The sequence below is a fragment of the Pyrenophora tritici-repentis genome, chromosome 8 (assembly GCF_003171515.1).
Source record: "Pyrenophora tritici-repentis strain M4 chromosome 8, whole genome shotgun sequence".
Classification (NCBI taxonomy): Eukaryota; Fungi; Ascomycota; class Dothideomycetes; order Pleosporales; family Pleosporaceae; genus Pyrenophora; species Pyrenophora tritici-repentis.
The window spans coordinates 1,239,003-1,264,511 of NC_089397.1; the positions used below are offsets into that span (position 1 = coordinate 1,239,003).

The 25,509-nt window shown below is 50.1% G+C and overlaps 8 protein-coding genes across 8 annotated transcripts; 4 read left to right on the forward strand and 4 right to left on the reverse strand.

The window, feature by feature from the left end:
• Positions 1–547: 547 nt before the first annotated feature.
• On the forward strand, positions 548–2,858 carry PtrM4_139250 (penicillin binding protein; the record flags this gene model as incomplete). The annotated part of the gene is made up of 2 exons (XM_001938039.1): positions 548–2,317; positions 2,376–2,858. 2 exons carry the CDS (start codon positions 548–550, stop codon positions 2,856–2,858), a joined length of 2,253 nt encoding a protein of 750 aa, XP_001938074.1.
• A 601-nt stretch (positions 2,859–3,459) lies between these two features.
• Positions 3,460–4,131, reverse strand: PtrM4_139260 (DUF3632 domain containing protein; the record flags this gene model as incomplete). The annotated part of the gene is made up of 2 exons (XM_001938038.2): positions 3,460–4,041; positions 4,072–4,131. The coding sequence occupies 2 exons, from the start codon at positions 4,129–4,131 to the stop codon at positions 3,460–3,462; spliced, it is 642 nt and encodes a 213-aa protein (XP_001938073.2).
• Positions 4,132–5,359: 1,228 nt separating this feature from the next.
• On the reverse strand, positions 5,360–6,428 carry PtrM4_139270 (FUI1, Cytosine-uracil-thiamine-allantoin permease; the record flags this gene model as incomplete). The annotated part of the gene is made up of 3 exons (XM_001938037.2): positions 5,360–5,583; positions 5,635–6,159; positions 6,221–6,428. 3 exons carry the CDS (start codon positions 6,426–6,428, stop codon positions 5,360–5,362), a joined length of 957 nt encoding a protein of 318 aa, XP_001938072.2.
• Positions 6,429–7,268: 840 nt separating this feature from the next.
• On the forward strand, positions 7,269–8,465 carry PtrM4_139280 (uncharacterized protein; the record flags this gene model as incomplete). The annotated part of the gene is made up of 1 exon (XM_066109417.1): positions 7,269–8,465. The coding sequence occupies one exon, from the start codon at positions 7,269–7,271 to the stop codon at positions 8,463–8,465; it is 1,197 nt and encodes a 398-aa protein (XP_065960339.1).
• A 728-nt stretch (positions 8,466–9,193) lies between these two features.
• On the reverse strand, positions 9,194–9,718 carry PtrM4_139290 (uncharacterized protein; the record flags this gene model as incomplete). The annotated part of the gene is made up of 1 exon (XM_066109418.1): positions 9,194–9,718. One exon carries the CDS (start codon positions 9,716–9,718, stop codon positions 9,194–9,196), a length of 525 nt encoding a protein of 174 aa, XP_065960340.1.
• A 789-nt stretch (positions 9,719–10,507) lies between these two features.
• On the forward strand, positions 10,508–13,751 carry PtrM4_139300 (uncharacterized protein; the record flags this gene model as incomplete). The annotated part of the gene is made up of 4 exons (XM_066109419.1): positions 10,508–10,551; positions 10,609–10,677; positions 10,824–12,734; positions 12,785–13,751. 4 exons carry the CDS (start codon positions 10,508–10,510, stop codon positions 13,749–13,751), a joined length of 2,991 nt encoding a protein of 996 aa, XP_065960341.1.
• Positions 13,752–18,177: 4,426 nt separating this feature from the next.
• Positions 18,178–19,548, forward strand: PtrM4_139310 (uncharacterized protein; the record flags this gene model as incomplete). Its single annotated transcript, XM_066109420.1, has 1 exon — positions 18,178–19,548. One exon carries the CDS (start codon positions 18,178–18,180, stop codon positions 19,546–19,548), a length of 1,371 nt encoding a protein of 456 aa, XP_065960342.1.
• A 1,105-nt stretch (positions 19,549–20,653) lies between these two features.
• Positions 20,654–23,987, reverse strand: PtrM4_139320 (DUF1708 multi-domain protein; the record flags this gene model as incomplete). Its single annotated transcript, XM_001938035.2, has 5 exons — positions 20,654–23,120; positions 23,169–23,397; positions 23,453–23,546; positions 23,599–23,756; positions 23,810–23,987. 5 exons carry the CDS (start codon positions 23,985–23,987, stop codon positions 20,654–20,656), a joined length of 3,126 nt encoding a protein of 1,041 aa, XP_001938070.1.
• Positions 23,988–25,509: the final 1,522 nt, after the last annotated feature.

Here is a 25,509-nt window from a genome sequence, read left to right on the forward strand (position 1 = left end):
AAGAGTGATAGAAGGAAGGAAGCGACTAGGCTGGCAACCTAGTCATGTGACCTCGGGCTCAACCCGTTACACCGGGCGAGGATTCAACAGGTTGCAATGTGCACATATGGCATTAACCAATGGAGATGAGTAGCTCATGGCCTAGAGTGAGCTGGGTCAGTCTCAAAGCCGTCTGTGTACAAACAGAACCTCTGTCCGAGCTCAATGTGCACACACCGCCTGAAAGGTCAAGTAGAACATTCCTCACTGGATTCTTCCAAACCACTATCTCAATACTCATGATTCAATGTTACATACAAAGCTTGAGGCATAGAGATTGGGTTATGAGGCTTTCAGACCGACGCGCTCCGCACGGCCGTGAATACGAAATTTCCGAAAAGGGAAATAGAGCGCAATTTCAATTTATGACGCAACGGACTCATGGAAAGCAAACACTCCATGCTTAGCGTCTCCTTCTATGTCTGGTCTTCTTCGTCACCACGCTCGTGTTGCCTAGGTATCCCACTATCCACTTGTTTACTTGACGCAAGGCGCATTACGTCGCAGAATGGACGACACTTTGTCCGCAGAGTTCAGTGAATATGCCAGCACAATTCAGGAGTTACTACGCATCAGTGGCGTACCGAACCTTTCTTTCGGGGTCTTCCACAATGGAGTGAACATTTACAGCCACCACGCGGGGCAGGATGGAGTCCAGACCGAGTATGATGATGGCGACAAGAGTCTCACGAGACCTCAGCTTCCCAATGACGACACTGTGTATCCGGTCTCATGCCTTTCCAGTCTCTTCCTCCATTGTACCATAATGCGCTTCATTAAGGAAGGCGTCCTCAACATGGATACGCCAATCCGCGAATATATTCGTGCATTCGAGGAACGCGACGACGACATCGGACAACGAGCTACACTTCGCGATCTGTTGACGCATAAATCTGGATTTCCAACAGACAAGCTCTGGTGGCAAAGTACGAAGGCGTCCAAAACAGAAATTATGCAGGTTGCAGTACACTTGGCAAATGTATCGGATTTCAGGATGCAGAAGAACTACTCCAAATGGAACGATTTTGTCGTACAGACTATTGTTGAGACCGTAACAGGCCGCGAGTATGAAGAAATTGTCGAAGAGCTTTTCAAAACACCCCTTGGAATCAGTAGCAAGGCGCCATCTGTATTGGACGAGCCTAACGTTGCTTATGCCCACGAGGTATTGGGTGACGGCCGCATCAAGCCAGTAGATCAGGATCCCATCACGCGCGATGAATGCTTACCAATGCACACAATGAAGCACTCATTATTTCAGTCTGTTCATGCCCTCCGCCAACTTGTTACTGCATACGACCGCCAACATTGGAACGGGACAGGATTCACACCAGGAAATCTGTTCGTTCGTGTTGAAAACGTTTTCAGCATGATGACAGACGCACTACAACCCGGTAAACCTATCCATGTCACGGAGCACTCAGACGGGTGCCAGGCTGGGTTCATCATTATCCCCGAAACGCGCAGCGGGGTCATCTGCATGAGCAACGCAACATCAGCTATCGGCTTGTGTAACATTGTTGGCCACCAGTTAGTCGACATGTTGACAGGGGATCATGTGAAAGAACGATCGCTAGTCAAATCAATTTCCGAAGCGTTCCAAAAGCAGAAGGATCTCCACACAACTTTGATTGGCCGGCTAAGCACTGTGGAACAGATATCGAGTCCTCATAAGACTCTTCTTGTACAGTTTGAAGGGCTGTATCAGAAATTTGAACGCAATGTGACCCTGCGCATTAGGCACGCAGGCCTTGGGCTACTAGTAACAGTCGATGGCTCAGAAAAGAGACAGTTGGACTTGAGACGAATGGCAGATGACAAGTTTGTTTGGCTTCCACGATACCCCGGGGATATGCTACAAGGCATTGAGCAAGAAGTAACCCTTTCCGAGCGAACCGTTCAGTTCGAGATTGATGGCTCCGAAGTAATTGCGCTGAAATGGCCTCTGAACCCCGAATTCCCCCCAGAGAATTCCCCCAAGACAACAGAAGCCCCCAAAGAACTCTACGGTTCCGAGCTAATGCTTTTGCCCCCTGAGCTCCGCAACATGATCTGCATCGAGGCACTCAAGACATCAACCGGAAACATTTGCATGGTGCCCAACGGCCAGGGGTACGTTTTTGTCAGGGATGAGATGACACCAGACAACATTGTCAGACCACTTAACCAGACCAAAAACACAAACAAGCAGTTGAAGCAACAGTCACGTGGCCTTGAGCTCACGGCAAATGATCTTTTCGCTGACGGGCGTCACTTTGACGAGTTCCTGCGTTCGAACGTAAGTTGAACATGAAAATTGGGCGAAATGACTACACACTAACCACGAATACAACTAGGACGTTCAATTGCAAGCCTGTATCCGGAACTTAACTCTGATGGGAGACTTCCTATCCTTCGACAACCCCGAGGAGGCTGACTTACAGCGCATCATCAACTTCGCAAATAACAATAAGTCCGCTACAGTGCATATCCGCCTTTTCGGTATGCATTTCGATGATAATCAGAGGATCTTCACGTTCATGGGCTTTATCTACCTTATCAAGAAAGTGATACGTGGACAGGGTGCGGCGCTTTTCGGGAGTCTTGACAAACGCGCCAAGAAATGGGGAAGGGTTGAGAGAAGTGGCACGAACATGAACGTATCCAACGTGAAGTTCTTTCCAAAGGACGCAGATTTCGACGAGGATACTTTCCGAAACAAACTGGAAGTCTGTATCCGAGGGAACAGTAACACGTCCTACATGTTACTGTCAAGACACAACGGCGACCCGGAGGCCATAGTAGACTTCGTGAGGGAGTGTTACAATGATGGCATCTAGCTTACTAGATATCCGTCTCTATGTTTCTTTGCGGAGGAACAAAAGTGCTCCAGACTCCACGATCAGAACTTCTAATGTCAAAACTCCGGCCGGTGGAATGAGTGAAGTTGCTCGGCTTATTTAGTCCGAAAAACTGGCTAGCAATGATAAGACATAAAATACCTTTCTTGACCTTTATGCATGACAAACACCGTAATCATGTCCAAACTAAACATGCAAACCAACTGGAAGATCCAGTAGGTCTTCTCATGCTGCATCTTCCAACTCATCATCTCGACAGATAATGATACTTTGCGAACTGATACAGTAAAAAGGCCTTATTGAGGCTAGTCTTAGTTGCGCACTTTGCAAAGAATCTTGCATCTTCTGTTTACCCCCAAGCCTCAAGGCTTTCCTCCCTTTGTGTCATGCAGCGCATATGATCTCGCTCGCTGGACAACCCCAGACAGCCTGAATGACGTTCCTGCAAATGCTTCGTGGTGCATGGACAAGTTGCGCTATACGTCTTTTGCATTTGCTTCATGCATGGCGTTTAGTGCCTTGGTTGCCGCTCGCTGAACACCTCCAGACTGCCCCGCCTGTAGCTCTCTGAGCCGCGCTTTCACAACGACCACCGCTCCAAACTCATTCCTTCCTTTACCGCGTAGGTTTTCTCGTCTTCTTTCGCGCCCTGTAGGAACCGCTGACCACAAACTACAAGCCACTCTGCCACAGCCGGGATCTCGAAATCCAGCAGCGCGTCTTTTCCGAGAGCTTTCTCGATGGCTTCATATCCCCAGCCGATTGGAATATGCGCAAGGCCAGCCATGAATAATCGCGCCTCGAACTCAGCCGTTCTTGCGTGCTCGTCCCGTAGTGCATCGCGCTTTGAGCCACTGGTCTTCTCGGCGTCGGATTTCCAGCTTCCGGATCGATAATAGACGTCGTACCATATATGGCCGAAATCTGACAGACCTTTCCAAAGCTTGTCCTGAGGCTGCTTGCTTGGTTGAGCAGCCGTAAATTCGGGTTGCGGAAGGTCTTCGATAGCTTGTAGCAGTGCTAGTAACGGCTCAGTTTGGTGCCGTAGGTCTAGAAGAGCATCCATTAGGAGGCCATAAAGCTGGCAAATATCGCCACGAGGGTCATCTAAGTTCACCACAGGGCGAGTGATGGCCTCAGCTGCTTCGGTTGCAGTCGTCTTCTGGCGCAGGTAGTCTTTGAGAGCTCATACTTCCTCGGGATGGTTTTCCTGTTCAGGGATAAGCTTGGACGAAAACCAATCGTCCGACATGATGTTTTGCGACGGTATCGGATTGTGTGCAGGGGATATCTGTATAGCAGAAAGAGCAGGGATGTATTCGTTGTGGGGTGTTGTATAGGGGCAGATCAAAGTCCGTCTTATAGCCCTCGAACTGACGTGCCGTACCCCGGTTCTGGTGTGTGTAGATGGACGCTGAGGCAGGTCGAAAAGCTCGGTAGGCTGCTGTCAGATCAGGTAAGATGGCATCACATGAATGTCATTACCCACATACGGCTGCAGCGCGGTTTCGCTTGCCTTCCGTACGTAGCTTAGCGCTCTATGTGAGTCCAAAGGCTCGGTCACTTCTTAATGTGGTGCTGCTTGGCGACTCTAGTAAACCATGGTACATGGAGTGATTACAGCGACGCATTAACTTGGTAATCGTTAGTGGATTCATAGCTACTACTCGATTCATCTCTGAAGACAACGCTACCAATAACTTCCAGGCATCGTGCCGCTCGCACTCTCCCTTAGGTGGGACCCAACGCAGCGACGCACCACGCTAATCGCAACGCTTCGTGTAGGGCAGTCTTCGATTGAGTGAATGTAATGCCGGTGCGCAGATGCGACATAAAGTTACACGCACTGGTCACTGCTAGATTGATAAGCTTGGCTAGGTGCCAAGTGCCCCTGCTAGAGAAGCGCAGCAACGTACAGACCAACCTGACGTAATACTAGGCGACGGTGTCGAGCAATAGGGTGAAGTGCCTAATCGACACAGGGTCACAGATGACGATTCATCAACTCAGTACTACGCGATACCGTATAATGGTACCAACCTTAGTCACCATGGTACGGTGCATTCGACCCAACGAGCCGCCCGCGCAAAACTACCGCAACCAAATGACTTGGAACGATTATAACAACGCACCAGATTTTCCATCGTAAGGGAACTCATAGCTGTCTTGACTGTACTATGGTCATTAGCAGTTCATCAGCGCTTTTGACACAGCCGTCGCCACTACCCGCCGAAGTCATATTCATCACAGACAAATTATAAAAAAAGAACATGTCTGTCGCCGCATAAAATGTGATCATAAAAGCGGAATATCAGGATAGACACAGAGATAAACTTCCCTGGTTGACTCATTTCTTGATGGGCATTCTATACAATGAGCTTCTCGGGTAATCTTCGTCAGCCACAACCACTCATACGGAAACATTTCCCTGCACAAAGAAAGAAAGCCTCTAGTACAACGTAAAAGTCCCTGTCAAGACTTTAAGCCCCCTTTTCTTGCCCTCTGTATGCAGCAATATCATCCCCTGACGTCTGTGTAGATACTACGCCATATATGATGTTTTCATCGAGTGGTGCAACGCCGACCCGTTTTGCTTCCGCCTCGGTAAAAGTACCGTATAGATCTACAGAGTCCATCTGGTCCATATCTGGTACAGAGAAAATCAGGTTTAGCACGTAGAAGACTGTGGCACTGATGAAGAAGCCTGAGAATCTGTGAGCGATACTTTCAAGACGAGCAGTGACAAATGACTCACCTATTAAGAAGGCCATATAGTAGAGTTGTACCAATGGGCGTGAGGGATGAAGTTCTGCCTTCACAGTCACAACAAGCCCACCTATAGTAGGCGCCCAGCCACAAATCCAGGCCACAATGGCTCTCCAATTGAAACCGTGCGAGAAGTAATATATTGAATCTCTTGTGCGGTACAAGTGGCTCAGGCGAATCTTTCGCTTACGCAAGAGGTAGTAGTCGCAGGACATGATTCCAATGATGGGGGCAAGGAATACAGAGAATGAGGAAAGGACTTGAATGAACGTGGTGGCGCGGTTGATGAGTTGCCACGGCTGAACGATCCATGCGGCTAAGAACGTAATCATGGCACCACGGCGTATGTTTATGTAGCGTGGGAAGAGACCAGCGAGATCAATGCCGCCCGCGATGGTGTTGCCGCAGATGTTTTCAAACATGGCGGCAAAGCCGAATCCTGCAGCCAGGAAGAATACACCTGCACGAGATCCAGATGATCCGTTACCATTGTCCATCATCTTCATCAGGAGGTCTGTCATGGAAGTACCCAGTCAGTGCACGTTCTATACGCAGTCTACGCAATCCCTTCTCACCTGGCGGATTCCAATACACCTCGCCATATATCTTCTGCCCAGAAGCAGCCGTGACGAGGCCGACCAGAGAAACCAAAACACTGGTAATCACGCAACTGGCGATGGTACCATATATGTAGTTCCGTCTCTTAGTCGCGTAACGCGAGAAGTCGCTACCGTTAGTGATACCGGCAGCAAAACTGCCGATACTTTGGTTTATGCCAGACATAATGAGCCATGAAGTACTCCACATAGATCCAGCAGGTGGCCACCCCTACTCCGGAAATTTATCCAGAACTTCCTGTCGGAAAGGAGGGTGCGAGTACGCCTAGGCAATGTCACTACACCTGTACATCGAGTGGCCTGCGGCACCCCGCAGGGATCGCCGCTATCACCGGTCCTATACACCCTATACCTAGCTGAACTACTCAACCAGGACCGAAAACTCCGGTTCGGGTATGCCGACGACATCAACCTATACCGGGTCTCCCACTCTTTAGACGAGAACGTCGCACTGCTAGCAGAGGACCTCAAATCTATCAATGAATGGGGAGCTGCGAACAAGATCACGTTTGCACCAGAGAAACGGGAGCTGATCCACCTCACGCGCCAGAAAGGACTACATGCGCCGCCAATCCAATTGGAAGATCAAACAATTCACCCTATAGCCCCTGCGCAGGGGGGAAGCCAGACAGCGCTGCGCTGGCTTGGGGTGTGGTTTGATAGGAGACTAACTTTCAAGAAGCACGTCGCGGAAAGGGCGGCGCAAGCCAGGAAAGTAGCGAACCACCTCCGGAGCCTCGCCAACACAGCCCACGGCCCTCCAGCAGGATCGCTACGCAAGGCAGCCATAACATGTATCCTGCCCATACTACTATACGGAGCCGAAACATGGTACGAGGGCAGGACGAAGAACCCACGAATTGCAAGGGTTTCCCGTAAACCCACGGTCAGCACTAGGGTAGGCTGGCACCTAACCACGATAGATCAGGCACTAGTAGCAGCCACGAAGGCAATCCTCCCTGCGTGGAGGACAACACCAAACGCAGTACTGCTAAGAGAAGCTGCGATGCCGTCGGCACAGGTGGCGCTGGAGGAGGCTAAGCTCCGCTTTGCGGTTCACCTACGCACGATAGACGACAAGCACCCACTTACTAATAGAACTACACTGCCACTAGTCATACGAGGACGCGCAGCGGGCAACCGACGGATACCAAGATCGAAGGTTCAGCGCGTAGCACAACTGCTACCCGCCACACCCCGAAACGTCCTAGCCAGCCCTCACTTTTCATACGGGTCGAGGCAGGACCCAACGCAAGGGCAAGGAAAGGACATTGCTGCCCAGAATTTCACCATCTGGTGGGAGTCTCTTGGACAAGAGACAATCACTGTCTTCTCAGACGGGTCTGAACAACAAATCAACGGTACAAGGGTGGTCACTTACGGGTACGCTATATACCAGGGCCAGGCCGCCGTGGCGACTGGACAAGGCTCACTAAATGCCCTTAGCCACGTCTTCGATGCGGAGGCTATAGGCGCGTGCAGAGGACTCAAACACGCACTACAACTCTCACTGCCTAGCCAGAGGGAGATCGTACTCTGCATAGACAGCACTTCGGTAATATGGGGCATACGCGGAGCCGCCCCTGCCTCCTCCCAATGGGCGTTCCTCCAAATTCATGGAGCTATGGAGGCCTACAGCGTGAAAACGCGGTGGGCGCCGGGACACATGAAGATTGTTGGAAACGAACTCGCCGACCAGCTGGCTGACAACGAGGCCAAAGACCCGCACCAGCCATACGGCATGGCCGCCTCCCCCACAAGATCCGGTATACGAACAGTAGGCCGCCGCCTCCTCGAACATACAAGGGACACTTGGTGGAAGGATAAGAGCAGTAGGCTATCAGCATGGTACACGCAATGGCAGCTGCCATACGATACTAGGCGCACGCCCGCAGCGCTATGGCTACCCCGAAGGATACTCGCGAAAGTCCTTATGATACGCTCAACGCATGGCGACTTTGAATGGTACCACCGAAAATTCAACCACGAGGATACCTCGAAATGCCTATGCGGCAGGCCCAAGACGCCAGAACACCTAGTGTTCTGCAAGAGAGCCACAACACACTTCAAGAAGTGGCCTCTACGCCCCATCGTGCCCCCTCGCACAAGACAGGAAGGCCTAGCGTACCTCGCGCAATTAATAGACCAGCCACAAGAGTTCGAGACCTTCGTGAAGGTAACGAACTCCTTCTATGACGAGTGATTTCTATTTTTGAATTTCACAAAGACCCGCTGAATTCCTTGGCATTATTCAGTGTAGGATTCGCGGCAAAACGCCGCATAGATGCCACAACCCACACGCTCTCTCTCAAACCTTTTATTATATCTCAAATTGCCTCTTGTTACTTTTTCGTTTCTCTCTCTAAAAAGCAGTTACTGTACTGCATCGATCAAAGGCGCAAGCCACGAAATACTAGAATATTGTAGGAAAACGGCTTCAAATGGCGGGAGTCCTTTTCACGAACATGTATATAGGCAGGACATCACTCCCCTTAGATACAAAACACCTAGGAATAGGTTCCACGAGGCAAGTGCGACAGCACTATAAGACCACGGCGGGACCCGCCCGAATACCCTATGGGAGGTTACAGATAGGGCGTTAAACCATAATCAACATCAACATCAACATAGATCCAGCAGGAACTCGCTGGCCAGAGTTCCAGAGCGGGCCTACGCCTTTTGCAGTAACCAAAGCCCAGACCATCCATGCAAACATACCTAGGCCACACCACGTACATACTACCAGGAAGGGGATTTGGAATCTCTCCGGGCGTAGCCATAAGAACGGTGTGGAGAGGAACCAGAAAACAACAAACCCAACAAACTGGTCTGTCGTGGTGGGAAATTCGGCACTGAACGTATTCGGCATGCGGGCATAGGAAGGCCAGATAGCCGTCAAGCATACGGCCACTAATCGGCCTCCGTTCCAACCTAGAATGAGTTTAGAAAGGATTTCGTTGACTTCAAGCCGTGGTAGGCTTGCTTACACTGTACGGCGTTCCAGATGAAATTGAGCAGGATCCTTTGCGACAGAGGTATGAAACTTCCCATCATACCCCAACTGTACCTATTCTGTACCGTAAAGCCAATGTGCCACTTTAGCCCTACCCAAGCAATGAAAGTCGAGAATAGAGCAATAAGCACACGGCTAATGACGATGATGAGCATGGACTGTGGAACAGAAAGACCCATGGCTGTAGAGCATGTCAGCTTACCGACGCTAATGTCGAGGTTTCTAGAGATACCCAAGAAGGTGCTTGGCGTCTGCCAATTCGCAATGTTCAAGGAAGCGATGGCCCAAAAGCCAAAGTAACTGAATGAGCCCCATGTTCTTCGCTCCGGGGGCAGGGGAATCAAATCGCGATTGCTCCAAGCATCGGTCTGCTCGTGCTTCTCGTCATCTCCGATCAAGCGTATCTTCCGATTGATTGTAGTGAGTAGATTTCTTAAAGTCATGGCTTAACATGAAGCATGCCTGATTATTGAGAATGGAAGGGTCTCAAGATGGGGAGATGATGGTGCAGCACGACACTGATAAGGACACCATCAAAAAAGTACCAGCTAATTATCACCTGCCGAACTAGGGTCCATTCCACCGAGCCCGTCTAGCACCCTCCCATGCCCACGTACGATGCGATAAGTTGATCATGGGCGACAAGACGTTTTAGCCGTCAAGTGAGGGGTAACACAAGCTGCTGTCTTATCTGGTCAGCGATGTGCATCGCTAGGCGTAGGCCCACGAAGGCGGAGACATCCCTTCAAGACACCAGCTCCACATGTACTGTATGATGTGACCCATATTATCGTGTTCTCTTCCAATCACTCACATAATCTAGCAGGGATCACCGTAAATGCGATATCACTTGCAAGAGCAGGTACCATCAACAAGCCCACAACGCATGGATGTCGTCCCGATGTACGGTGTTCCTCGCCCGAGCTGTTTGCTTATTGGGAGACATCACGTATCCTATCACGAAGTACCTAAAAGCTGACTGTTCACAATGAGCGGATTGAAGTACAAGGCCTTGGCTCCAGAGGCCATGAGTGGGGGAGGGTTGGAGGTCTGGAGAGTTGGAGAAGGCAGGAAGCGAGCTCGGGACCAGGGTCCGTTGCGGGTTAACTCGCCCCACCAACGAAATCTTATCAGATCTCCGCAGTACCATGCAAGGTGTATAGCTGCAGTGCCCGCTTCATCCTTTTCCTTGCAAGCCACTATTTCCCAAGTCAAACAATTTGTCAGCCACGATGAAAGCTTCCAAGAACCTGCGGATAGGCGTAGATGTGGGCGGGTATGCACCATTGTTGCAAGCGTGTATTGAGATCGTAAGACTGACATTGCTGACTAGTACAAACACTGATGGAGTTATCATTGATCCTATGAGATCAAATGAAGAGGATCGGGGAATCGTTGCTTGGTATGACTTCCCGAGGTCAATGAACGCTATTATGGCCGCCGTGCTTCCATTCTCCTACCCAATTCGATACCCAACACAACTCGGACGACATTCACTTCTCTCAAATTCCCCCTGATTTGAAATTGGTAGCTCACGGAATCCACCAGGCACAAAGCTCCTACAACGGCCGATCCTAGTCATGGCATCCACAACGCCATCACCACCATGTTTGAATCCGCCTCAGTTGACCCATCTTCGGTAGCCAGCGTAACCATTGGAACAACCCACTTTGTCAACGCGGTTGTGACAAGGGATCGTACACGTCTATCACGAGTCGCAGTACTCCGCCTCTCAGGACTCTTTGGCATGTACGCACCACCATGTGTCGATTGGCCGGATTCCCTGCGCGAGATTATCCTCGGGCATTATGCGCTCATCAAAGGAGGCTTGGAAGTGGATGGTAGTTTGATCTCCGATATTAAAGAACAGGAGATTATTGAGCAGTGTAACATCATCAAAGAGAAGGGGATCAAGAGCATTGTCGTGAATGGTATCTTCAGTCCGATTGATACTGTCGAAAAGCAAGAAGAGCGTACGGCTGAAATCATCAAACGCGAACTAGGCGAGCATGTCGATATCGTTCTGAGTAAGACTGTAGCCAATATTGGATATCTGGAGCGCGAGAATGCTGCGGTATTGAACGCGTCGATCTTGTCCTTTGCCCGGAAAACCATCGCATCATTCCAGACGCCAATCAAGACGTTGGGTCTCGATTGTCCTATATTTATCACGCAGAACGATGGGACTATATTGAGTGGCAAAGCAGCAAGTCGGCTGCCAATCAAAACCTTCTCATCAGGGCCCACGAACAGTATGCGCGGTGCTGCCTTCCTAGTAGGCAAACAAGAGAATGGTGAAGCAATGATGGTCGTGGACGTCGGTGGCACCACTACCGATGTAGGGTTACTGCTTCCCAACGGCTTTCCAAGACAGCAAGCTGCATATTCTGAGTTATCTGGCGTGAGGATGAACTTTTCCTACCCAGATGTGAAGAGTATAGGGTTGGGGGGTGGAAGCTTAGTCAGAAGAGTTCGTGATCGTATGCAGGTTGGCCCGGAATCCGTAGGCTACAAGCTGCCCGAGAAGGCCCTAGTCTTCGGCGGTGACGTCCCAACAGCAACCGATTATACAGTTGCAGGATCGTCCGACGTTGTCATAGGCGAACCGGAAAAGGTACGCGGAAAACTTGTAGATGATGATGTACAAGCCTTCAAGGACGAGACAAAGAGGATGCTCGAAAGAATCATAGACACCATGAAGACATCGCCAGAAGATCTTCCAGTTCTGCTTGTTGGGGGAGGTGCAGTGATAGCCCCAGACGAACTACAAGGCGCAAGTCGAGTCATCAAACCCCAATGGTCTGGTGTAGCCAACGCTATCGGTGCCGCCATGGCAAGAGTCAGCGCCGTCATCGACACTGTCAAGTCGACCGAGAAGCATAGTCAAAAAGAACTATTGGAGATGATCTGCAAGGAAGCGATACAGAAGACTATAGACGCAGGCGCGTCGGAGGAAACTGTCTCAATCGTGGAAGTAGACGACATTCCGCTAAATTACGTCGCCCATAAGACACGCTTTATCGTAAGGGCTGCCGGCGACTTTGACTTCACACGAGCAGGCGACTTTGCAAACTTGAATGTCATAAAAGAGGAGGACGGTGCAGTGTATCCACTTGGAGACGCAGGCAGTTCGATTGCTGCACCTTCGAGTGAAGATACGGCAGGTGGTATTGACGCAGTCTCCGAGATCGACATCGCTACGTATAAACCCAAAGTGATCAACCGTAAATGGTGGATATCCGAGACCGACCTCGACTGGATAACAATTGGCTGCTACATTCTGGGAACGGGCGGTGGCGGATCTCCTTACTCAACTATGCTCCGGGTCCGTGGCATATTACGAGCTGGCGGTACAGTCCGTGTCGTCAGCCCTGACGACCTCGCAGACGATGCTCGTGTAGGAAGTGGTGGTGGTGTTGGCAGCCCCACAATCGGAGTTGAGAAGCTCTTTGCAGATGAGTATGTTTTGTTTCGATTGAAATAAATGCATTTACTAATCAGTGCCATAGCGTCATGATTGCTCAGAGGCAACTCTACAAACTCTATCAGGGTGGCTACGCAACACACATCATACCACTTGAGATTGGTGGTTCGAACGGATTGCAAGGTCTCGTTCTAGGCGCTAGCACAAACATGGACATTCCTTGTGTAGATGGGGATTGGATGGGCCGTGCATATCCAACGAAGTGGCAGACAACACCAGTCGTATTCAACGAACGCGAAATCATCTTCGCGCCAGTATGTGTAGCTGACGGTAACGGCAATGTTATATACGTACCCACCGCAGCAAGCGACCTCAAAGTCGAACAGATGATCAGGGCAGCATTGACTGAGATGGGAAGTTCGATCGGAGCAGCCGACGCGCCTGTCACAGGCAAGGAGACCAAGCGCTGGGCGGTGGAACATACAATATCGCTATCATGGCGTATTGGTCGCGAAGTAGTGAGGGCTCGGAAAGAGAACAGAATCGACAGTGTCACAGAGTCCATTATCGACGCTGTTGGTGGCCCCGAAACAGGCCGCGTACTCTTCAAAGGCAAGATCGTTGGCGTGGAGCGCAAGTTGCACGCTGGTCATGCATACGGTGAAGTCATCATCGAAGGAACGGGTGCAGAGTATAAGGGTAGAATCAAGATACCTTTCAAGAACGAGAACATCGCGGCCATTCGTATGCGCGAAGGTGAGGATAACAAGACTGGGGAAGAGAAGAATGAGGATGTATTAGCTATTGTGCCTGATCTCATCGCCGTCATCGATGCGCAGAATGGCGAGGCCATTGGAACACCAGAGTACAGATATGGACTACTGGTTTCGGTCATCGGGATCAATGCAAGCGAGCGCTGGACGAGCCCGCGAGGTGTTGAGATTGGAGGTCCAAACGCTTTTGGAATGAATCACTTGGAGTACCGGCCACTGGGTAAGTTTGTGAAGCCAGTCAGTGTTATTGACGAGTACGATGGTGTTTCAGTTTTATAAAAGAGAGCGGCGACTAGAAAAGGCAACTTAGCAATGTCTGAATGGTGAGCATTTTGTGCTAATTGTCGTCTCATATGACACGCCTTTCTTGGCCTTGTGTATCCTATTTTCAGGCTACTGGCTTTTGAAGAATCCATTTCTCATTTCTCATCGATATCGTCCTGCTTTTTGGTCACATGGAAGACACTCACTCCATATATTACTCTTCCATACATTTGGAAGACGTACCAAAAGCAGGCAGGTATTGGTAGAATATGACAACACCCAGAGTGGTGTAGTATTCAGACCCTTCTGTCATTCATAGTCTTGAAGTCTGGACCCTAGCAGATATTCATGTGACAGTCAATTCATCGATGTCTGACTGAACGTAAAAGAGCTTGCCATGAACTGGCTGCGTATATTACACTTCGTCTTTGCTTTCCAGTACTCTTCCTCATCAGAATCTCACAATTTTCCCAACCCCTCGAAACCCTAAAAGGCGGCCAAATTGATCGAATATCCTGTCCACCCTGAAAGGTACCAACCACACGCGTTCATGGTTTGTGGAGCAGTCTTTCCCAATCTACTACCTACTTATATTACCAAATCCCCCTTTTCTACCTCTCTGTCTCAAACCCCTTGTCCATGACTTTAAATCAAACACCTATAATGGTATGCTTCTACTTCTGTGAGTGTACTCTTCTTACTAAAGAGCATTGGCGACTAAACAATATTTTACCGTATGCCTCGTTCCTCTCTACACGCTACCTTCCTCTTTTCAAATCCTTAAAACGGGACTTTCATGTCCTAAAACATTTGCACTCCACGTCCATGAGGCCGTTGCCTCTTGAGGTCCCGCACAGAAACTGGCCAAACCGGAGCGGTACTCAGCTTATATTTCAGAAAAGTATCAAACACGGCTTCTTGTGTGCTTACGATACTTTGAAAACATGAATTCATCTACTCTCCGAAACCAGAGAGTCTCTGCAGCATGAACCAGTGTGGTGGAGAGATCTAAAATGCAAGAACGGCTTTGACTTGCTGTCTACGCATCGCTAGATTTTTAAACTTGCCTTGATATTCGGAAAACCGCTGGTTATCTGGTTTTCTCGGTATCTTCGCAAGCTGCGTATGAAAGGTTTCAACATACCTAGGCATGAGCACTTGGGCCCGTGGGATTTTATCATTTGATTACAACCCAGGTGAAGAAAGCGGATGTTATGCATGGAGAACTATCTCTCTCGCCTATAAAATAGTGAGCTCCCAAAACTTTCACATCCTTTCTCCCATGTACATACTTTCTCAAAGCCCCATTGTTCAAATTAGCACGGATCGACGACAATGCGAGCGCTCGCGACTGTCAAAACCATCAATCTGCCTGACACATGGCGGCCAGTAGGCACACCCGCCTAAGCTCCTTGTTTTACAAACTTTCCAGCCTCTGCGTTCTCCACAACACTTCCTCCTACACTTCCCTGAATTTCTATTTTCCAAAAAATGACATCAGTGCGGCTAATGAGAACCAGCGCTCTTTTCTAAAAATCAATCGTTAAGGCCAACGATGTCTGTCAGGCCCAGAGCAGCGTCTTCAACCTAAAATGTATTCCAAAATCTACTGTCGGCATACACACGGTGTGTCGCCTAATAAGGCCCAATGTACCGCCTCGATCCTACTTCGGCCCAACTCGGACCCAACGCTATGTATACCTTCGTAGCCCCCACATTCGTAGAATCATCATACACCAGAATACCAATACACAAGATTACCTTAGCTACTGTTATTCACCGTACGATCGTACAAGGCCTTCCAACATCTACCATAATATTAAAATAAGTACAAAATCTATTTCGGCCAGCTTTCGGTGTTTTCTCAATCGACAAGGTGTCATTGATTTAGATTCTAATATTATTGGAAGGGTTCTTGTTTGAAAAACGTATTGTGGTGTAGTAGCTTGTCACGTGTTCGGCGTTAGGTAATCGGCGCTAGGGTTGAGTATTTCAGGGCAACTCCGCGGGGAGAAGCTCGACAATTATCGTACACCATTCTTAATACTACCTTTTATTGTTCGGATACCTTCTTGTTCTCTACTCTCTACCGATTGCGGGTCGGCAGCCTCTCTTCTGACTATTGAGGCTACCCCTCTACCACAGTATGCATGGAAAACATACTCCATATCTCTTCTTGAAAATGAGCGACATGAAACACCACCAACGCCCACAGAAAGGTGATTTGGTATCTATGATTTCACTGAGTTTTCACGCTTAACATTAGTACAGAATTGTGATCTTCAAAACTTTAGCAGCGCAGTAGCGCGAAAGACATAGTTGGCGGTACCTGTCACGAGAGGCAACGAGCAGTAATCTCAGAACTTATAAAGAAGTTTGATTTGTGTGCTACGTACAGTACTCAAGTGTAAATACAAGACGTTGCGTGAAGAAAAGAAGTGGAGAGTTCCACCCAAGAAAGATACATGGCGGAAGAAAGCTCGTGTGATGTCATACGGTTGTCGAGGCAGTGGCATACTGTCGAGGATAGTACATTGCACTGTTGCGATAGGAGCGTGCGGATTGGAGCTAGGAGCGTACGGGTTAAGAGCAGGAGCGCATGGGTCAGAGGCAGGAGTGTCAAGGGGACCACGGTGGTTACCGTGACAGTACCCGCCTCTTTGGTATCTTGACGAACTCGTATTTTGGAGGTGGAAAAAATGGGGAAGAAGGTAGGTAGGATGCAGAAGTTTAGGGCCTTTTATACCCCACATCCCCATTTCTCGACTTCCCGTATATTCCTATATAACCACATCTAGGTTTCCACCCGTTTTTTAAAACTAATAAGTATACTTAAAACATCTTCCCTTTCCCCAATTTTGTCCTCGCCAAATCAGTATTTACACCGTACCACACCTCCTCCTATCTGCTCAATCATAACCTATTTCTAATAAATTCCGCCTCCAGCTCAACATGCTATTTTAATATCCTTCTCCACGGTACGGGCGCAGGCGAAGCGGCACACGCCATGAACTCTTTGTCTCGCGGTTTTAGATATATCGGATAGGGAGGAAGAGCGCAGAAAAACATGCCCTGGGATAGTTGTGTCTTTTATAAATAATCACGGGAGAATTTAGTATAAAGAGAAGAAAAGAGGAAGAGGGCAGTGGGGCTTATATACTTCCAGCGTCCGACCACCAGCTCCGCGCTCTATTAGGGATGCCCTAGGGCTTTTAGGTTAGTAAAAACATGCGTGCTAGATCTTAGTGTTTAATCTTTGTCTACACGAGTAGGGTCGATAGTACGCGTACAGCTATATAAACTCACCACGCACTCCTCTCTTCTCTATCTACGTACCCTATTCTCCCACTACCAAGACGTCATTAAACTTAACAAATATGTCTCCCTCTTTCCCTTTTTCTAAGAAATAATGAGTTGAAAATAGCTATATATCTGTGCGCGCATGCTTCTACAATCTACTACAACACTTCTCCCACACACTCCAAAATCTCCTTCACACTTGAGCAATAATACTAAAAACACATTCTTCCCAATCTATGAGATCCAACGGCAACAGCAATGGCGACGGCGGATAGAATAGACATGTTCGTGATGTTCATACTTGAAAACTTTCTCTCCTGCACAAATGGAAATCACGTAAGGAGTATCAAGAGAGTGTTGGGGTACATGAATCAAGACGTTTGAGGGTTCGAAGGTTCTTGGCTTTCTAGCAAAAAGTTAGAACAAGTTTTTATAGCAGGGCAGGGCTAATATAGATTATCTTCCTTGTCTTTTCATGTTAGAGGGAGGGAGGGAGGGAGGGGGAATCATGCAAGGATACCCTCTTTTTTTATAGTTTTAGTATTTTGGAAATATTTTTGTTAACAGCGGGTGTAAATAGAAAGTGTAGTAGAAGACACGGGACAGGCCAGCACACACATACGCAGTTTTTTCACTAATTTTCCAAGGCAGCAAACAAAACATTCATAGGTGGTTTCCCATTTTAAGATTTCAGTATCTTCTTGGTTGCCAGGAAACAGAGAGAACATGGCTGAAAGAACTTCCCATTTCGAATTTCAGATATTCTTAACTATGCTTAACATGATCCATGGGCGAGCGGCGCACACGGGCGAGCGGCGCACCCCACCAACTTTACTCACCTTACTGATCTTAATCTACAATGGCTCAACGCAGCGCTACTCAATTACTATCAAATGAAGCAGATATTCAGCTTGCTATCTCATCTATTAATGCGCACCAGATCCAAGGTACCCGTACTGCTGCAGTAGTCTACAACGTAGCCGAAACAACGCTCCGCCGCCGACGCGCTGGTATACCTGCCCGACGCGATTGCCCGCCCAACTCAAGGAAGCTTACCCAGAGAGAAGAGGAGGTGATTATTAGCTATATACTTCAGCTAGATCTGCGTGGATTTGCGCCTACCTACACAGCTGTACGTGATATGGCTGATAAGCTGCTGGCTGCGCGTGGTGGAGAGCAGGTTGGAGTCAACTGGCCATCTACCTTTGTTAAGCGTACAGACAGTCTTCGGACGTGTTTCAACCAAGCGTACGATAGGCAGAGAGCTCTTTGTGAGGATGCAACATTAATAAAGAGGTGGTTTAAGCTTGTAGAAGAGACAAAGGCTGAGCTAGGTATCTGCGATGAGGACGTCTACAACTTTGATGAAGCTGGCTTTATGATGGGCAAGATTACAACGCAGCTAGTTATAACAGGAGCAGAGAGGAGAGGCAGGCCGAAGAGTATTCAGCCAGGCAATCGCGAGTGGGTAACGCTGATCGCTGCTATCAGCGCTGCTGGCTGGTCAGTCCCACCGTTCCTCATCTTCGCTGGCCAGTACCACCTATCAGCCTGGTATAAGGAAGCTGAGATCCCACGCGACTGGGCGATCGCAGTCAGCGATAATGGCTGGACGAATAATGAGCTTGGAGTTGAGTGGCTAAAGCACTTCAACGCTCACACGCAGGCTCGTAGTGTAGGCGCGCGTCGCCTGCTTATTATTGATGGCCATAAGAGCCACCAATCTCTAGAGTTCCAGGAGCTCTGCAAGGAGAACAATATCCATACGCTCTGTATGCCTCCTCACTCATCTCACCTACTCCAGCCACTTGATGTTGGCTGCTTCTCGCCATTGAAGCGCGCGTACAGCCGTGAGGTGGAGAGCCTTATGCGCAACCACATCAACCACATCACCAAGCTAGAGTTTCTGCCAGCGTTCAAGGCAGCATTTGATCAAGCGTTCACGCCAGCCAATATCTGCTCAGCCTTCCGCGGCGCAGGCCTTGTTCCTCTACAACCAGAGGCTGTTCTATCAAAGGTAGATGTACAACTGCGTACACCTACTCCTCCAGCAGCTCTGCCAGAGGCTCCCTGGGTAGCTCAAACGCCGAGCAACGCGCGTGAGCTTGAGGCTCAGTCAAGCCTAATACGTGAGCGCGTGCGCCAGCACAAGAGCTCATCACCAGCTTCAATTATTATGGCGATTGACCAGCTAAAGAAGGGCGCCGAGGTGATGATGCTCTCTGCTGAGCTGATGCGCGATCGGATCTCTAGTCTTGAGAAGGCCAATAGCGCAGCCTCAGAGCGTAGGCGGCGCTCTAAAAGGCGTATACAGAAGCATGGAGTACTCACAAAGGGAGCTGGAGAGGATATACTGGCTCAAAATGAGGCTGACCAGCAGATTGCTCATGAAGAGCGTCAAGGAGGAGCGCGATCAGGCCTCAGCCAGCGGGCTCAAAGGCGCTGCACTAGGTGCAAGGAGACTGGGCACAACTCGCGCACATGCAAGACTGATACTATTAATATAGAGTAATCTACTGTATCAATATCTAGCAATAATATTATCGCGTTGTTGAGATGCATCGCTTTAAAGTTGCAAAAGTTGGTGGGGTGCGCCGCTCGCCCGTGTGCGCCGCTCGCCCATGGATCATGTTATCAACAAGGGGGAAAGACAAAAGAGAGATGGTAAATAAAGTGGGACACGCCAGGACACACATTTAAGTCATTTTCTTTACCCTTAAAGGCATGAAGCAAAACATGTGGGAGAGAATCTCCAAGTTTAGAACATTAGTTTCTTTTCAGTTACCAGGAAGCAAACAGAACATTGAGCTACTATTTACCATTTTAGAACTTCAGTATTTTGAAAACATGCTTGTTGAAAAGGGAAGAAGAGAAAGAGAGGTAGCAGGTAAAGTCTATGCTTTTATACCCACGACCCCTCCCGCTCGCGTGTGTCACGTGACATCCAGTACCACCTCACCTCACCTCAACGTTACGTCATCATCAGGGGCACACCGAAACGTTTGAAAATCAGAAAATCCTCGATATTAAACATTCGCACACCTTTTGGGCAATCTCTCACTCTCACTCTCTCGCACTTCTGTCTCTCGATCAATGTAACATGCTACCGTCATTTTGAAAAAAACGAGAAAAGCCATGATGCATATGCTCATCTATAAGCGGCGCCCTTCTTCCCACTGTCTTTGAAAAAATCTGCCGAAAAAACACAACAAAATATATGTACCTAGAGCAACTCATGTACACACACACACACACACACACACACTTCTTCTTCCTTCCTTCCTCCACCTCATATAGCCCACACAAGTAAAACGGTAATCGGGCTTCTCGAAAAGAAACAAAACCGTGGAAATTCGAAAGAAAAGCAAAGAACAAAGACCGTTGTCAGACGTGAAAAGCGTAGATAATAAACGTGCTGACGGGTATTAAGTGTAAACGGAAAAGACGCAATTACGACTAGAAAACTTCGGTTCTGGTTCGGAAAACGTGGGGGGTATCGAGCTCTTTGGTAACGCTTTGGAAAAACAGACGGGTATGTGATGTTGGAAGAAATCTAGTATTGAATTAGTTTGATGCTGGGCTGGTTTGGAGAGAGGATCAACTTACCTTTGCACAATCTACCACTGTCTTCCGCTGGGGCCTGTTGGGGTCGGCTGACCGTCGACGTTACCCGTAAGCTCAGCAACACGTGCCTTGATACGAGCGACACGGCTTTCGATGGTCTCCTCGCCGCTCGTCTCGCCCTCATCAGTTCGTTGACTCTGGCTCTGGCTGCGGCTACGGCGAGTCTGCTCTTCGCTCAGCCTGGCTGCACGATCGGCTGCGTTCTTACGAATCTGCGCCCATCGATCTTGAGATGGCGATGTTTGCTTCGAGAACTCGACAGACTCTTCTGAGATGTCATCTGCATGCTGTGGCATACGTTCCGTCGGGGTCCTAGGCGCCGGAACCTGTCGACGAGGCACGCTTGGAGCAGCGGCGGCATCATCATCACTCTCGTCATCAGCAGGTACAAAAGCTGGCATATCCTCCATAGGGCCTTGGTCAAAACGCGAGAAGGCTTGGTCAACCTCCTCTTGTGTTGCAGGAGCGCCGGGAGAAGCGGGCGCGCCAGGTCGGTATGACTTTGTGATACTTGAAGAGCTGGTAGCGCTAGGCTCGTACTTGGGTGTTGGCGCTTGCAGGGCCTCAGATTTCTCGTAGGCCAGCGATGGCTCACGTGGGTGATCGTCCAGTCGAGACGTGCTGCGTAGGGCATCTGACGCTTGGAAATAGGACTCTTCGTCGGCTTGTGTCGAGTGCGCAGCTTGTGCGTCTGCTCCTGGCACTTCGACTGCGGGTGTAGCCGCGTCGGTCTTTTTCCTACCGAAGAGCTTTCTGAAGCCTCCTTCCTTTTTCTTGAGCTTGTTTGGCGAGATCCTCTTTCCATCACCTTGGTCTTCGCTCATGCGAATCTTTGGCTCGGGAGCGACGGGCTTGCGCTCAGGCACAGCGCTCCTCAAAGCCGGGTGCTGAGGGCCGATGCTTGATTGTGGCTCATCGGGAGTTGGTGCATGCTCTTGGGCAAGCGACTTGGGGAACGACTTCTCTGTGGGTGAGTCATTTGGCCAAGGCACAGGGGTCACTGAAGTATCTGTCTTGGTGTTGATGTGAGGAGGTGAACGAGATGAGCCGCTGTCGGACTTTGGTAGCGCAGGCAGATCGCGGTTGGAGACGCTTGGAGGGAGCGGTGAAGAGCGTCCGTTGGCAGCAGTTGTGAGGTTGTTCTTAGAACCTCTGCCTGCACTTACATCACCCAGGTATTGGGCGCGGAGTGCATCGCGATCAAGTGCGGCCTCTCCATATTTCTTATCCCACTGCATAGCTGGGCCTGCTTCGTTGACCAGATGCGGTTGTAGAGTGAGAACACTGTTTGTCTTGATGGATGTGGTATCGTCACTACGTCCACGGCGCTGTGCAAAGTCTTTGGCATCCTTTTCATCCCGCTCGCTTTGCGCCAACTTGGCGGCCGCAGCTTGAATCCTTGCGTGCTGGTCGGGGCCAATGCTCGTCTTGCTCATGGGCGTGTTGGTCGTTGACCGACTGTATGGTTCCTTTGTGGGCGGCTTCTTGCCCGTCGACTTGCGCCGGCCTAGTCGCCCACGTTTTGTGAAGCTGAACTTGGACTTCTTCTCTGCAATGTAGGCACCCTCTTCCGGACCTGGAGAAGCACCCTTCACCTGTTCTTCCATGACCAGCCACTTTGCGCCCGAAATACGCGTCTCAATCAGTGTGCATCTGCCAAACGCAGCTTTGCGATCCGTTGTCTCCTCAGACGCCAAACTGATCATCCAAACCCACCAGAATGTCTCGTCGAGATCGAATTGGGTGATGCTTGCCAACTCGCCAGGCTCGAGGTCATCGTCGTTGAGGCCGTTTCGCACGTGTGATTGAGAGCTGTGGACGCGGTTCTCCCCTAGAGGCGGTAGTTTCTGGGTCGGCATTAATAGAGTTGTGGGAGGCGATTGGTTGTTCTCGTCAGCAAAGCCGGAAGATAGGAAATCAGCCCATGAAGGCGTGGTCGGGCGGCCAAAGTCGGTATTCTTTGAGCGAGCACTGGGTCCAAAGTTGCGAGTACCGCCGTTTATCGAGGTTCCATTGGGAGTGCTGGGAGTGTCCAGAATACCAGAGAAGCCAAAGTCTTCGAAACGGGACCAGGAGGGGTCTGGTGTTGTAGGATCAGCCGCAACAATCGACTGGTTGGCCGTTGCAATGCAATCAAGAACTCTGCGGCACTCATCCGTCAGAGCCTTTACGGTATCTTCATACGAAGAGAATTCCTGCAGGGCCTTGTCGTCATCTCGGTATTCAAAGTGCTTGGCCCGGCGCAACAGGGCGAATGGTGTAGGGGAAACGGAGTCGACAATCATAACGACTTTGGTTGTGCGCGTCTGCATAAGCGTCGGTGTTTGCGGGGGGTATTCGGTCTGGGAAAGGAGCGATTGAAGGGAGCGGGGAAGAGCAGAGATGCCTCCGACGGTGTTTACATCTGGCGCCAGCGATCGGAGGTAGGCGAAGAAGAGATGACTTGCAGCATCCGCGGCCCTACAAATGGTCAGTATAGATATGTTTGAGAATGACGCCTGTACTTACTTCTCCCATGTTTTGTAGCCGCCGTCAAAGCCCTTGCCGTCTTCAACGAATTCAAAAGCCCACCATCCTGCTAAACGGGAGAGCTTCCTGCCGCCCATACCGTTGCTCTTGCCTCTTGCCGCCACGGCAGAGAGAAGGTCGAAGAAGTCAAATATGATGCGCTTGCGAGCCTCGGACTCGACGCTGATGGGTATGAAGGTGTCAAATGCATGGCGCGCGAATTTTGAATCTAGAGGGTGTCAGTCGTTGCTGAGGGGTGGTGGTGGTAGATGTAGCGCTCTTACCAGACTCGCCGATGCGAAAAAGCTCATATGCGTCCCAGGTAACGACACCACCGGGTAATCTGCTCCAGCACCATTTTATGATACTGCAGAGTGTCTGTGCATGTCAGCGCATTCGGCCCTGCAAAGTCACGATAACAGGGGCGTACCAATGGCTCGGTCAGCCGCAATTCCTGTGCTAGGCCCTCGCCTGAGAATTGCCGTGTGTTTTCGTATGCGGCCTTGAAGAAGTTGCGCACAAAGTTGCGGGATGCACTTGTGTCGGAGGTGGGGCGAAATGGGAGGAGCAGAAAGGGCATATCCAGTGCTATCACGAGTTAACTACAGCGTTCCAGACAGCAATTGGAGGCGTCTGCATACCTCGCGACTTCATCTCTTGTGTGCAGACATGGATGAGTTCCTGGATCTCTTCGGGCGCGACATCTTTGCGCGTCCATGATTCCTCCCACCGGGGTTTTGGCGGCGCTGCAGGCTCGGGCGCGGCTTTTGCAGCCTTTTGCTTGTCTTTTGATGTGAAGACGTTCTTGAAGAAGGGCATTGTGAGGTTTGGTGGGGTGCCTGGCGGAAAGCCGGCCGTGTTGACTGCAGAGGGCGGTGACGCAGTTGGGCAGTGTGAGGATGCGCGTCGCAGTTGGGGTAGCGCAATGCAGGGACTAAAGCTATTCAATTGCTTTTGCTTCGTAGATAGACGTGGTTAGCAGTTGTGTACATGTATATGCTCACGGCAGGGCGGGACGACTTCAGATGCCCGTGGGTCAGACTTCTGCTACTGCTGCTGCTGCTGTTGCTGCTGGCGGGAAAGGAGAAAGGCAAGGCAGTTGCACTCTGGCAGGGCTTCGACGCTTCAAGCGAAATAAGTTCCAATCCACGTCCACCGAATCGCTCATCCCTGTACCGCCAAGCTATGGCCTCTGCCGTGCACAGCTGGCTCCGCTGGCTCCTGCTGCTTCCAAATGCTTTTGTTTCGTGTCTTTGCTTTGCCCGCCAGCACATTGCACCCGGCTGTCCATCCTCGAGGAAAAAATCTACGCGGCAGAAACCGTGGTTGTGGAATGCCATTGGTCCTGCCCAGATGATGTGTTGTCCCTCGTCGCGTCATCCACCGCTATCCCCCTCCCCCCCCCCCCTCAAGGGTCTGGTCGATAGCGACGAGACCGCTTCCATGTCCCCCGTTCATGTCCCCCAACTCGCCCACCCGACAAGTGCTTCACCAACACCCGCCATATCCCAGCGACAGAGGCACAAAGCACCCCTTCGCAGCCCCTTGTGGCCTAGACCCTGCAGTAATGCGCCGGCTGCTGATCCGACTAGCTCCCGAACCGAAAAGGCCGTTGTTCTCACAGTGACCCAGTCTCGTACGCATGAACCTTACTCCACTATAAATCTCGATAGTCACGATGCCAGGTCCGTTACTAGTACCTACAGACGAGATGCACGAGCGATCTCTGCCATGAGCTGACCTGAGCTTCTTTTTGGCATCTGATCTGCCATCTGCCATCGTCCACCGTCTTATCTGTCATTTGACTCCAATCTGGCAATGATGGCCAGCTTCCCTGGATCAATTATCGTATCCTGCCAAGGCATTGTACCCTAATATATTCATGTGACGCAAACACACAACTCGCCCGTCCCAATGCGCCCACCACACTCTTCTCATGCCCACGTCAACATGCATGTCTCACACCTCTTGTCATGGCCAAGTCGTGCTGTCGCGTTGCTGAGATAATCGCTTCGAGGACGTGCAATCTTCAGCGAACCCCACTGGGGCTACTTCGGCCCATCTTTGAAACAACAGAACAAACTCACTGTCACTTCCACCCGCGTTCCCACGAGACACCAATAGATCGCCCGAATGGTGCCCAACTACGAAATAGTATTTCGATAGCCATGCACTTTGTGATTGCTATGCCTTAGGGGGTCGGTGGCTGTAGACTTCTGTAAGGGCTAGGGAGTTCCTGCATACATTGATGCAGACGCCCATAGTTCTCTTCTTGTATAGCATCCTATGTTACACCATTCGTGGCAGCCACAAGTACTCGTCGTATGCAGCCACATGGCCT